We start from the raw sequence: 13,733 nt of genomic DNA, 5'->3' as shown, positions 1-13,733 counted from the left end.
GAGCCTGTGGTTGGAGTATGGTTTGTATGGAATGGCTACCGTCTAATTGCCATGTGGGTCTCGGAGATCGACTCGGAGCCAGGACTGGTGCGCTGTTCAGCGTTACCCCCACCTCTGGTTTCGGCCAGGTCAGACGTGCCTGGCGCCTTGGGACGCGGCTCTCTGTTTTCGCTCAAGGCCGTTTTGGCCATGCGGTGGAATCTTAACTGATTGTGGTGCGTGGATTGTTGGGAGCAGTTGTTGCATCCCGCCGGCGGCGCTGTTCAGTGCCCCCACCCAAGGTCAATCAGGTCTGGTGTTGGCGCCACAGCGTCCAGACAGCGGGCTTCCGGCCTCAGAATGTTTATCTGCTTCAGGTCTGGCTGGGGGGGGGGATGTACCGCCTTGGTGACCGAGGGCGTTTGATGGTGGTGGGGGAGGTTTGCTCGGGAGGTCGTCGCGACCTCACCGGAGAGCGTGTAAGCATGAGCCGCCTGGGGGCGTTTTTGCTGCTTCATATCGGTAACGCGGTCAGAGTTTGGTAGATGCTTTGGGCAACTCAGTCTTCGGAACCTGGCCGTTGCTGCTCCACTTGCTCGCATCCACACATTATATGATGTGCTGTGCTTTTACACTTCGCTGTTTTTTTTTTTTGTACCTTGTCTACTGTTATACCGTAGTCCTTCGTGCTGTTTATGCTTATTATGATGGTGATCATTTAATAATCATAGTTTTAGGGGGGAGGAGTGTGGTATAGCCTGCGGGCCTGCGGGGCAGGGCATGGTGGTGGGGGAGTGGTCATCATGTCTGCAGGGGATATAAGGAGTGCGCGCCGCTTGAGGCGTCGTAGTGATGCCGTGAGTCGCCAGGCCTGTGCGTGTGCTGAGTGCGTAATAAAGGAGAGCCGCGGGCAAAGTACGCTCGCGCTCGCTTGTACAACACAGCCCGGCTCGACTGTTTCCCCCGCTCGTGTCTGCCTGCTAAGCATCTGCTACCACGACACAATACATACCACCGAAAAGGCAGGGGACCTGGATTATCAACTTAATGTCCTCTATTCTTCGAGTGATCTTCCAAAGCTAAGTAAACCAGTTCAGGTTTGTATCAATTGCCGTAAATTGTTATGCAGTTTATTTCGTATTTATTGTTCTTCTTGTCATGTACTCATTGTCTTGTCTTTTGTGTACCCATTTGGTTTTTGTGATCTTGTGTCTACCTCGACTCCTCGGGCCTCCTTATTTTTTGGCCAAGTTGTAAAAGTACTCGCACACCCTTTTGTTTTGCTTTCATCCGATTGTCTCTGTTTCCCATTTCCTACACACATTTTCATGGTTTTTCCCATTTTCAGTTGGGGATCAAGACAGGACCAGTCAACTCAACAGAGACAACCAACTTGGGCTTGTAAGAATGTACATAGTATGACAACTATTCCCTGTACCTCTGCAAATGATTACCATTTACTGAATAATTCTCAATGTGCAGAGCAATATTGTATTGACTGGTTTAAAATCCTGAGTAGAGGATGCAGTTTAGCTCACCTTCGTGCAATGGAGGTGACATTCATCAGGTCAACCAACCCTATTCTTTGTGGACAGAAAGAATCTATCCAAACTTTATATCTATTCTGACTATGATGGCTTGACTGCATGACAACTGTACCACAGTCAATGTTGAGTCATCATGAAAACCACCCTCCTCCCCCCCCCCACCAGCCCCCAGCTCATTAGCATGACTTTTCCACTGGTGCTTGGTGATTTATCTCTGCCTACTCATTATTCATTATGCTCCATGGTTCCACTAATCAGGTAATCCCATCTTTTCTCTCAATCAATCCAGTTGAGGACATTACATTGTAACTTTATAAGTGAGAGTTTTCTGCTTCTTCTTCATCTGCTTCTGGTTTTATCCTGAGGGGTGCAAGTCGAAAAGCTTTGACAATGTCCAATTTATTGAAATGCTTAATTCATAATTTATGAACACAAGCCACCAAGTGTTGGGGCAAAGGGGGTGGGATGAGGGAGGGGAAAGGGTGGTGTGGGAGTCTGGAAGAAGGGGTGGTGTGGGAGTCTGGAAGTGAGGAGGAAGGTTGGGTGGGAGCAGGCAGGGTTGGGGTGGCATGAGGGAGGGGAAGGGTGGGAGGAAGGACCCAGTGTTGCCCAGCACAGACACAACCGTTTAAATAAAGACACAGCCACGGATCATCGATGGAACTTTAAAAATTATGCCTCACTCATTCATAAGGGGTGATGAGATAGATGGAGAGAGAGGACAAGACAGAACAAATGAAACTTGTCTGCAAGGCAATATCCACCATGTGGTGAGGGGTCGTTACAGCAGAAAGAACAGAATGTCTGCATTCACTTGTGACACGTGTCCAAGGGTCAGAGTAAGCAAGACCGAGACCACGGGTTAATTGCTGTCACAGATTGTCGAGTAACCGACTGCTGCAGTCACATCGCCTTCTGAAAATCAGCACACTCATTGTCAAATGGAATATCCGCAACAATTCTGCCCCACTCACAGGACCAAACATCCTCTTGTGCATTGCAGAATATTCAAAGCAAAAAAATTACAATCCAGACTCATCCTTTTTAACCAATGGAAAAGATGTACCAGATGTGCTCTGTCAACTAACCATTCAGCCATAGAGTGTCAAGTACAATTAGGTTCTCACTGTGACATCATTGCACAGCACTTTGTGATGCCAGTTGTGCTACCCTGGACCGGCAGGGAGGCAATTTATCAGGGATTCTGTGAACACCGAGAGTGTTTGATGGCTTCAAAAGAATGGCGAGGAGCGACACTCCGTGATTAACAGGTGTATGGATATTTGTGTTAGTCACGGATCCAGAGGAAGGTCTTGTTCCCAAATCTGTCTTATGAAGGTATGCATCAATGGCAATCCTGAAAACTTTCTGAAAACTTATACTGTGTTGGATGACCAGTCAAATCGGTCTCTGGGCTGCAGCAAACTCTTTGACCACTTCATCATGCCAAATATCCTCGTTCCCTATGAACTCAAAACCTGCTCTGGAACTATGGTAGCCAGTGGTGGGCACGTCAGGAATCTAGTCATCTAATCTTTTTATGGAATTGTCCACCTGCCACACGCAGAGCTAACCGAGTGTAATGCTATTCCATTCAATTCCTCTGAGATTCCAACACCAGAGGTCGCAAAGCTCCACTTGTGTATATACATATATATATATATATATATATATAATGTCCTCTCGCTGAAATGTTTCCCGAACCTGACCCAGAAGCGACCATCTTGCTGTTAATTGGACCACCTAATCCTCCTTGGGCACAGCATACAGACCTTGGATGGGTGATAATTGGCAATGTATGTCTCGACGGCATCCATAGCCCTGAGCAAGTGGAGGCATATCGTACCCACATTCTCGACAATGGAAGACCATCAGTCTGCTTGCCATGCCCTAATCATGTTACCGTCAGAGACAGCATCCTGTCACATCGTCACGTACCTTCAGGTCAGCTCTTTGGGAGATCCTGCAACTAGAGATACCCTGGTTCTCAAGTTCACGTAATTCTCTTTGCTCAATCAATTACTGTAGTGGATTATATAAAAACCAGATGAGGAGTGTGAAATAACCAAGTTTGTATGAAAACGTATATTTGTTTTCTTCGCATATTCATGTTTTGCGTCATGCATATTTATGCTCCGCGCATTTGTATTATCATCTCTGCTGCAGAGGGCGAGCGGACTCTTCCTCAGTCTGATGGGACATGTGCATGTGTCTGGACAAGGTATGGTTTTTACCGACGCATTTGAAGTTTTTTAAATAAAGGAAAAGTGATTTAAACTGCTTGGAGCATTCTTATTCAAGAATTGGGACGTGTCAGCAGTTCCAAGATACTTATTGCCAAAAATGATGTTCTGAATTTGTTTTATGTTCCCAGAGATCAGACGTTGAAGTGAAAATAAATGATGTATAACAGTGAATGAAAGTGACAATCAGGAAAAACAAAAAGTGTTGTTATATACATCTCACGAAAACAAACGTTGCGAATTAGTGTTCCAGGTGCATCACCATTGTTTTCATTGGCATCATTTATGTTTTGTGATGGTGAACAATTAGTCACCATTAAAAAAAAAAACGTTTTATTTCAGTGGCAGAACAAGGGGGGATGGGGGCCCCTGGTGATTAATTTTTACAGAAAGCCCACATTTGTTGTGATGAACTGTAAAAAGTTTTGTTTACTGAGCCGAATTAGTCCATTTTAAATTAAAAACAAAAACAAAAACATTTTCTTGGGACCTTTTAACCCTCCAATTTTCACTCTGGATCTTATAAACAAGGTTACGGGTTCATCGGCCTGCAAGCAGCATGGTCTGTCCCTCTCCTTATCTGGAATTCATTCCGATTAGCAAAGATGTGCAGATCGAGTGGGTCTCCTGCTCCACTCACTGCAACGTACAGCTCTATCCGTGTGTAAAACACTGGTAGGAAGCAGGACGTCACACCGCCGCAGGTTCTGACCCTGGCTTTTGTTGATAAGTCATCGCAAAGGCCGACCTGACCAGAAACTGTCACCGGCAGAGTTGGAAAGGAAGATCCGTGTCAGATGGAGAAAGAAGAGTTCTCGTAATAAGGAGAATAGACCTGGCACGCTCACCACCGAGAATCCGCGTTGCAAGATGATCATCAGTGACTTTGGTTAAGATATAATGCGTTCCGTTGCAGTGACCATTGTTAGGATTGAGATTTCGCAACAGCATGATGGGAGTGTTCACCTTCAGTGACATCTCGTGCGATGGTACACCTGAAAGATTGATGGAGTTAAGAAACTCAGGTGGATAAAGGGCAGATAGGTTTTGATCGGACAAAGAATCAACACTTTTGACGATGAAAGTGTCACCAGGCAGGCGCTTAACGATCTTACTGTTGAGAAGATCAACCATGTTATTTGTTGTGGTTAAAATCACACGTGAAGCCAGCCACTTAGAATTTCTATGATTGGAAGATTCTTCAGGTCCGGCATGCACAACATGGTTGATAACGTCATCCGAGTTCACGTAAAGATCAGACGGTAATGCGATTACGTCATTGTAAACATTACCCTCCACAGAAGGCGGCGCTCCTCACCCACTTGCAAAAACCAATCAATATAATGCTCGAGTCGTTTTCGACTTCCTTCATCTGCACCATTAGGTCGATTGAGCAGGGGCATATTTGTTTGAAGTTGGCGTCGTGCAATGTCACCACGATGGAGCTTATCATGCAGGTGTTGACGATGTTTGGTCACCTTCCTCGTCGGACCACCGGAAGAATTTGAGAGAATCAGTACACCACTTCTCATTGACTCGTAATTAATACACCACTTTAATCCAGTAAATTTGCAGTCTCAACAAATTTATTTGTGTTATGATTATAGTTACTGTTGGTATAATTATTGTCATATTATTATTTTTACAAAAATGATATTACTGTGTAAAGAAACCTGGGTTAATTCCTCACCCCTGCTGTAAAATGCTTAAACTCTCCCGGGGGGTGGAAACCCGGGCAGCAAGTCCGGAACGCTGCACCAATTGCTCCAGAAAAAGTAATAACCTGAAGCGGCCTAAAGGTGAGGCCTAATGAACGAAGCCTCAGGTCTATACATACTATCATTGGAAAGCCCGTGACGCATATCCTTTCGATATTCGATTATCATTTCAAGAATCACTTTGTGTTTCACTCTGAATGGAAAACACATAGGTGGGGAGAGGGAATAGTGATTGTGACTGAGACAGGTTCGACAATATGTTGGACCTGAACTGCATGAAAATATAAATGGCAGTTGGAGTCAGTCATCCTATGCCGTAGCCTGTAACGATGTAGCGTGACTGACAACAGACAGCAAACTGCCATTACTTTAATGTATGAATGATCACCACACACTCTGCTCATGTTCCTTCCCTCCAAGCTTTGTGTCATCTGCAAATTTAGAAATAAAAGGAGATTCTCACTTTGTTCAACAAAATCTCCCTTTTATCATTCTACTAGACGACCCGTGAACCCGTTGCGTTCCCATTGTGACAGCGGTTGACAAAAAAAATTATTTCAAAAAAAGAAAAGAAAAAGATCGCTCCAGCGAACTATACCGCTGAGGTTGTTTGCATTGATCAAATTCTCCCGAAGAGTACTTGACTGAATCGGGAATTGATTTTTTAATATTTTTTTTTTCGTTGCCCGATTTAAACGAAACTTGAAACTGCACAGGAGAATGGTGAGTAAGATGGGCCAAAAAATTTTGTGCTATCGTGTACCGTTTTGGCTGTATTTTGGGAGCATACAAACATACATGCATAAATATATACAAGATGAGAGTTTTTGTAATATACATATACAGTATATAGATATTGACTGCCCTTAATTAGTTTGTATTTATTTAAATTGTTCCTAACATGTTCCCAACGTCTCCAACACCCTCTTGAAAACTAAAGTTAAACTAATAGGTCTATAATTCCCTCATTCTTCACTGGAACCTTGCTTAAACTGGAGAGTTCATAGAACACATTACCCTACGCTGTCTTGAGAAATATGGACATGGGCAGGATCGACGAGCGGAAAATTTGATTGGTCAAGATGACGCAAAATGCTAATATTTGGGCCAATCACTGCTAAATGGAAGGGTTTTGAAAGTGGTAAAAAGACAATTTGTGTTCTCGTGTTCAAGTACATAATTCAATTGAAATAAAATAGACTTTAAAGTTTGTGGAAATTTTTTTTGGAAGTTTACCGCTGATTATAGCACTGAACAACAAATTTCAAAAAAATTTTTTACTGGAGATGTGTAAAGTGATTAAGACTAATTTGGGAACGCTGATTTCAAAAATCATAACCGTTTTGCTGTATCACGTCAGGATTTTCAGGAACAGAAATATTCCCATTGCCTAGAAGTCAGGATTTCAATGAAATTTACATATGTCTTTAACATGTCTATTTCGTACAATTGTTGTTAACTTGTGTTATATTTCTTTCTTTCAGATAAAGATGAGTAGGCGTTCCTGTACCAATCATCCTGACAACTTCTGTTATGTCTGTGGTCGGTATACCAAAAAAGATCAACAGCGAAGTATATCTACAGCAGTGAAAATGAAGGCCGCCTACTTTCACTACTTCGGGTGTAAGGTGGGGGACCAAGAACAGAGCTGGGCACCACACATCTGCTGCACAAGCTGTCACACAACCTTGACTCAGTGGTTGGTGGGCAAGCGCGCGAGCATGCCATTTGCGGTGCCCATGATATGGCGTGAGCCGCAGAATCATCATGATGATTGTTATTTCTGCTGCACAAGCATCGCTGGCTTCAACAAGAAGACTAAAGGTCACATCAAGTACGCTGACTGCGTCTCTGCTCGTAAACCTGTGCCTCATGATGACGAGAACCCCGTTCCAACACCTCCAGCTGATCAGAACATAGCTGTAAGCAGTGGTGAAGAGGATGGTGATGATGAACCTTTTGAACCCGACACTCAAGAATCACACCTTCTGAACCAGGGAGACTTAAATGATCTTGTAAGAGATCTCTTGCTGTCAAAGGCGAAGGCAGAGCTGCTTGGATCAAGGCTGCAGCAGTGGAATCTACTTGAACCTAACACCAAGATATCCTTGTTCAGAGCACGTCACAGAGACATGGCTGAGTTCTTTGAGATGGAAGACACGATGACATTCTGCAGTGACATCAACGGTCTGTTGAAAGAACTTGGGTGTGATCACGATCCTGCAGACTGGCGCCTCTTCATCGACTTGGGGAAGAACAGCTTGAAGGCTGTTTTGCTCCACAATGGCAACGAGAAACCATCAGTCCCACTGGCTCACGCGTTCGGCATGACAGAGACCTATGAGACTATGCGGCAGCTGCTTGATTCCATCAAGTACAATGACTTCAACTGGCACATCTGCGGAGACTTGAAAGTGGTGGCGCTTTTGTTAGGGCTGCAGTCAGGCTACACGAAATACATGTGCTTCCTTTGTCTCTGGGATAGCAGAGACGACAAGAATCACAGGACGAAGAAAGATTGGGAAGAGCGAAAAGAGCATGTACCTGGTCGACACAACGTGAAGCATGTCGCCCTTGTCGACCCAGCCAAGGTTTTCCTTCCACCAATGCACATAAAGCTCGGCTTGATGAAAAGTTTTGTACGGGCAATGGATCTGAATGGGCGTGGGTTTTTATACCTCAAGGAAAAGTTTGGCAACACCTTGTCGGAGGCCAAGATCAAGGCTGGTGTCTTTGTTGGACCGCAAATCCGACAGATTATGAAGGACAAAACTTTTCCGACAACTCTAGACCCCAAAGAGCTGGCAGCGTGGAGGAGCTTCAAAGCTGTGACGGACAACTTCTTGGGGAACGAGCGCGCGGACAACTATGAAGAAATAGTGCAGCAGCTGCTGGAGTCCTTCAGGAAACTTGGCTCCAGGATGTCCCTGAAAATCCATTTCCTACACCAGCACCTGAACTTCTTCCCTGACAACTTGGGAGCAGTCTCGGACGAGCACGGCGAGCGATTCCACCAAGAGATTTCACTCATGGAGACGCGTTACCAAGGGCGGCACAACCCGAACATGATGGGCGATTTCTGCTGGTTCCTGCATCGTGAAACTGACACAGAGCAGCACAAACGCAAAGCCAAATGCCTAAAGCATTTTTAATTACATTCTAGTGGAGTTTTTCTGTAATTTCTATAATTTTGAAGCATTCATGATGAAATAAATGAATAAATGAATTTTTGTAAATTTCATTGAAATCCTGACTTCTAGGCAATGGGAATATTTCTGTTACTGAAAATCCTGACGTGATACAGCAAAACGGCTATGATTTTTGAAATCAGCGTACCCAAATTAGTCTAAATCACTTTACACATCTCCAGTAAAAATTTTTTGTTGTTCAGTGTTATACAGCGTTGTTCACACCACCTTATTTAACACATTGTATTAGTTGTTCATGCTTGTTGTTATGTGCTTTAGTGTTGGGCACCGATAACCAAAAAGTTAACTTCGATAACGATAATCCGATAACCCCAATTTTTAAGTCCGATAACGATAATCCGGTAGTTATAATACAAAGTTATCGGAAGTTAACGATAATCCGATAACGATAACTACGTTTTAACAAAAGTTAAAAAAAAAACAAGGAAAAAGCTTCAAAACCCATAGAAAAGGCTTATTTATGCTAAACACCAAGAATAAAACAAGCATTATGCGTCTTTTTAGAGTCGATGACACTTTGTGCTGTTTGTATAAAAAAAAAATTATTATTTTTTAATTCTTCAATTTTAATGTCTTTCCAACAAACACGAACCGTTTTTTTGTAATTAAGTTAATATTGGTATTCCCGCCAGTAAACCGACTGCTCTTCCAGGCTCGTAGTACTTATACAGCGCCTCGGCATTTTTTGGCGTCGGCTCCTCTGATCTCCACCACTGGATTGGTCACGTCCACAGCGATTGTATACGGAGGAGTGAAGTCACCGGAAGTTCACTTTCCGCCATCTTGTCTCCCCCAAAACATCACTGCAGCGAATACGAAAACAGTAGATTGGCAGTAAGAAATCTCCAAATGCAAGCAATAAACTTTGCATGTAACTCATGCAAAGTTTTATTAGTTGGTGTAATGAACTTGTGAAAATCACAGACCTCATGTGACTGTGAGAGAATGTCACTTTGCGTGGTTTCATCACCTTTTACGTCTGTGCTCTGACAGGGAACATTGACATTTCACATTTTCATGTGTTAAGTGTATTTTGTGATGTCATATACAGGTGATTAAACGCAGGTGGTGACCTTTTGGCCCATCATACCTGCACCACATCAACACAAGAAAATTCCGGACTTTTTTTTTCCAACTTCCAGAGGAGTGGGCATGTCTTGGGTAAAATAAAAATAAATCAACCACGCAACACCCCTTGACAAGACCCACCCCCATCAACAACACTCTGCAGACATGCTCATAATCGTCCATCAATGCTCAAACTTGGAAAAAGACCTGCCAACATCCCTCTACCCCTCTCCATCAAGTGTAGCCTGTGGCTGCTGGTTGCATCATTGGTTGGGATGCGGCTGTGCTTACGAGTACACTGGTACTCATTTTGCCGATCTCGGAAGGATGACAGGCAGAGTCAACCTCCTGATGTATATTAATTCAGCGGCCAACAGGACTTGAACTCAGGACCCTGAGATCCCAAGCCACCACTCGAACCACGAAGCCAACAGCAGGCTTTTTCCTCCACCCCTCAATCTCCATAACTTCCAGGTTCCCATCTAATTCCAATTTAAACCCATCTACTGTTTTTGTCACCAATTCCTTTCCAGGGAGACCGTTCCATGCATTAACTACTCTTTGAGTGAAAGACCCCGACCTCACTGCCTTCTTCATTCGACTCTTCTTTACTCTCAAGCATTGCCCCTGGTGCTATCACTGTGTCTACTCTGCTGAATAATTCTTCTGCATTTATTTTGTCGATGCCCTTCAATACCTTAAACATCTCAATCATATCGCCTCGGATCCTCTTTCTTTCTATTGCATAAAGCCCTGTCTCCTTCAACCGCTCCTCAGCTGAGTCGAGTGAGGCCCGGGATCAATCTGTTCGCCCTGCGTTGAACCCTTCGACATGGCAGCGACGTCCTTCCTGAGTTGTGGTGACCACAACTGCACACGATATTCTAGATGTGGCCCTCACTAAATTCCTGGGTTATGTGAACAACTCTTTTGAGATATAATTGATCCCCCTCCAAATACAACTGAAAAGCAGATTTGCTTCACATTTTGCTGCCTGACACTGTGCTGCCTGCTTCCCTCCCATATCTCTTACCACCCCGAGATCCTTCCCCCGTGTGACACACTCCAACATTACCCCTTGTATCCTGTAATCTCTATTTATATTGTTCTTCAGAAGAACTTCTTCCCAATCCCCAACACCTTACACTTGCTCAGGTGAAATTACATTCTCCAATATTTTGCCCAATCTATGAGAGTATCAACACTTTCCTCAATCTGATCACCACCCCCTCTGCGATCCACCTTCCCTCCAAGCTTTGTGTCATCTGCAAATTTGGAAAACCTCTTCACCCCTCTCTCCAAATCATTGATATAAATAATTAATAGTAATGGTCCGAGTCCTGATCCCTGAGTACATATAAAGTTGACAACATTAAGAGAAGAAAGAGAGGTGGGATGGAAGGGATCCATGGTGTAAGGGAGGGAAGTGACTGAGGGGGAGAGTCTGATGAGGGGGGGGGGTTCCTTCCCCCACTCCTCCAAATGGTCAGGGAATGTTGATTTAACCTGAAGTTTGTACATTCTAAAACATTCTTGTGTGCAAAATGAAAGCAGTCGAATCATCTTCTTCATTTATTGATGTAATTTTTCAGTTTTTAACACATAACACCTGAATATGTTTTGAACTTTTACATTGAAAAACACACAAGGGGTGTTGAGATGGGGAGGGGGGGTACCCCACGCTGCCTGTGAGAAAAGTACACAGTACATGATGTTATGATGATATGTTAGGTGGTCATATTTTGGACCATTAGCTGTGTGTTAATCAGCTGTCAGGATTCTAACCTTGCTTGTAACTGTGCATTATTCAAACCTTGCTTTAAAATGTTGCTTTAAATGTTTCAGGCTACCAATGTTCCATGCACCCCACTGTTTTTGGACAGAGCCCAGCTGTTCCTGTTTCTTGGAAACTAAGCCCTTATCACCCTTCCTGTTGCTCTGTGGTGGTGTGCCCTTAGTGCAACCTTGGAGAGAACTGTGGAATTGTTCCTTCAGTGTATGCTGCCCACACATTCCTATTCTCAGTGATCACCAAAGCTTTGCCTTTGTTATCAGCAGGTGCTAGTGAAGGAGTGTAGGAAAGTTATTAGTTTGCAAGGCTTGCATATCTGAGAGTTGTGTAGGTGGCTTGGAAACTGTGGTTGCATATCTGAGAATTGACCGATTCAACTTCCCCTAGGGCCCGAGGGAGGGGGAAAGAAGCCCACTGCCACATTTATTTCTTTTACTTCTTTGTTTCCTTATCCCTTAGCATACACTTTTAGTCCACACCCAGTTTTTCCTTTACACTTTTAGTCCACACCCAGTTTTGCTTTGTGTGATTATATATGTGATTGTTTTGAAGCATATTCTTAATGTGATTCAGGGAGCCTGACTGAAGGGTCACTGAGTCACATTCCGCATGCGTGTGGTCTTCGGAAATAAAACGTGTAATTCGAGGATCCTCATCTGACTCTGTCATCTTACTCGGCCGAGTGGAGAGTCATAACAATTGGCGACGAGGATGGGATTCGACTGATGCTGGCGGTGTGGACGGTGGGACTCCACTTGGTGTACAGCGATCGCAAGGGATCAGCTAAAAGGTACGTGGCGATCGCACGTAGGGCACCTAAAATAGGGAGCCCCAGTTGGCGAGCGCTGTACACTTGGTGGGTTGCGCCCTGCCGGACGCAGCTCCAGGATCTGCTCGAATCAAGAACTGTAACGGTAAACACATATGAGGTGATTCGAATGCGGTTTGTCTGAAGAGCACAAAGGGGAAGGGCTGTCAGGCAGTGTTTGTAGAGCCGCTAGGGTCGAGGATAAAGGTATCCGTGTGAAATAAGGAGGAAACAGGTTGGAATCCTGTACCAAGAGAGGGAAGGTTAGAGGCCTTCATTGGGTTTGAGAGCTATTAGGCGGCGGGTCGAAAGGGACCTCAGTCCCGGTGTAAAAGGAGAAACGATTTACAGCTATTAGGCGGCTGATTGAAAGGGACCTCAGTCCCGGTGTAAAAGGAGAAACGATTTATAGCTATTAGGCGGTTGATAAGATAAGAACAAAAGAATGGGGAATAAATCTTCAAAGAACGAGAAGATACCAAAAGGAACAACATTGAAAGTTATCAGTGACAAATATGGAATCGATAACGTAAAGGGAATACAGGACTGGGTGAAGTGGACCGCGGGAAGAAAAGATCCCTTTCCGCTGACTGGCTCCTTAGATCCAAAGATATTAAACACAGTGAGTAATGCGCTGATAGAGGGCAAAGCAAGGCGGCCCGAAACAAAGTGGACCACACTGGAAAGCATTGGCCGCGTGGCTAATGGAGTCGCAAGTCGAGACAGAGCATAGGCGACTCGGACTAGAAGGGACTGTGAACCAACGAAAAATACAAGACGAGGAACGACAAGGGAGACTAAAACAGGCGCTAGACCAGCTAACGGAAGTTAAGACACGGGAGAGGACAAACAGAGGGAACTAGACCAAGTGTTAGCGCAGCTGACGGAGGTCAAGATACAGAGTGAGGAGAGACAGGAGAAGTTGAAGCAGGCGTTAGCACAGATAGCAGAAATCAACGACGACGTGAACCGAAAGACGACAACCCGACTTGGGACAACAAAAGGAATTTACCCTGTCTTAGAAGGGGACAGAGTAAAAGGAGGGACCGACATTCACCAGTTCCCCATGATACAAGCAGCAGGGGAGATTGGGTTTGGAGATCATGGACCCCACAAGACATTAGGGAGTAAAAGCTAGCATGGAAGAATGTATAAAGAAAAACCCGAGAAGGGCCATTCAGATATTACACGACCAGATAAAAATGCAGGGGGCAACCAGGACAGACATAGGGTTTATCTGCACTGCAGTCTTGCCCAGTGCGGTTTGGAGCCGGCGTGCGGCAGCCTGGAGTGTAAAAATGGAAGGAGAAACAGATACCACCTTAAACCGACATTGCCGGAGGGAGCTTCGACCGGGAAGCACAGGCAC

General features: G+C 44.6%; 2 protein-coding genes across 2 annotated transcripts in view; both read left to right on the top strand.

The window, feature by feature from the left end:
- LOC147010030 (uncharacterized) overlaps positions 1 to 1,959 on the top strand; it is a 42,659-nt gene extending 40,700 nt beyond the window's left edge. Inside the window, exon 4 of the mRNA XM_085861088.1 lies at positions 1,328 to 1,959. Coding sequence (XP_085717214.1) covers positions 1,328 to 1,401 — 74 coding nt within the window. The 3' untranslated portion in view covers positions 1,402 to 1,959. The remainder of the gene's footprint in view (positions 1 to 1,327) is intronic.
- A 162-nt stretch (positions 1,960 to 2,121) lies between these two features.
- LOC147010029 (uncharacterized) lies at positions 2,122 to 9,810 on the top strand. The gene is made up of 3 exons (XM_085861059.1): positions 2,122 to 3,470; positions 3,693 to 3,747; positions 6,972 to 9,810. The coding sequence occupies exons 2-3, from the start codon at positions 3,727 to 3,729 to the stop codon at positions 8,637 to 8,639; spliced, it is 1,689 nt and encodes a 562-aa protein (XP_085717185.1). The 5' UTR covers positions 2,122 to 3,470; positions 3,693 to 3,726; the 3' UTR covers positions 8,640 to 9,810.
- The last annotated feature ends 3,923 nt before the right edge of the window (positions 9,811 to 13,733 follow it).

This window comes from Eptatretus burgeri, chromosome 17, assembly GCF_056783735.1.
Source record: "Eptatretus burgeri isolate ZD-2024b chromosome 17, Ebu_testis_v1, whole genome shotgun sequence".
Classification (NCBI taxonomy): Eukaryota; Metazoa; Chordata; class Myxini; order Myxiniformes; family Myxinidae; genus Eptatretus; species Eptatretus burgeri.
This window is presented reverse-complemented; position numbering and strand designations above follow the sequence as displayed.

Coding starts and splice junctions, on each gene's coding strand:
- LOC147010029 (XM_085861059.1), top strand. CDS start 3,727: ATGTGCATGTGTCTGGACAAG. Junction 3,748..6,971: donor TGTGCATGTGTCTGGACAAG/GTATGGTTTTTA, acceptor TCTTTCTTTCAG/ATAAAGATGAGTAGGCGTTC.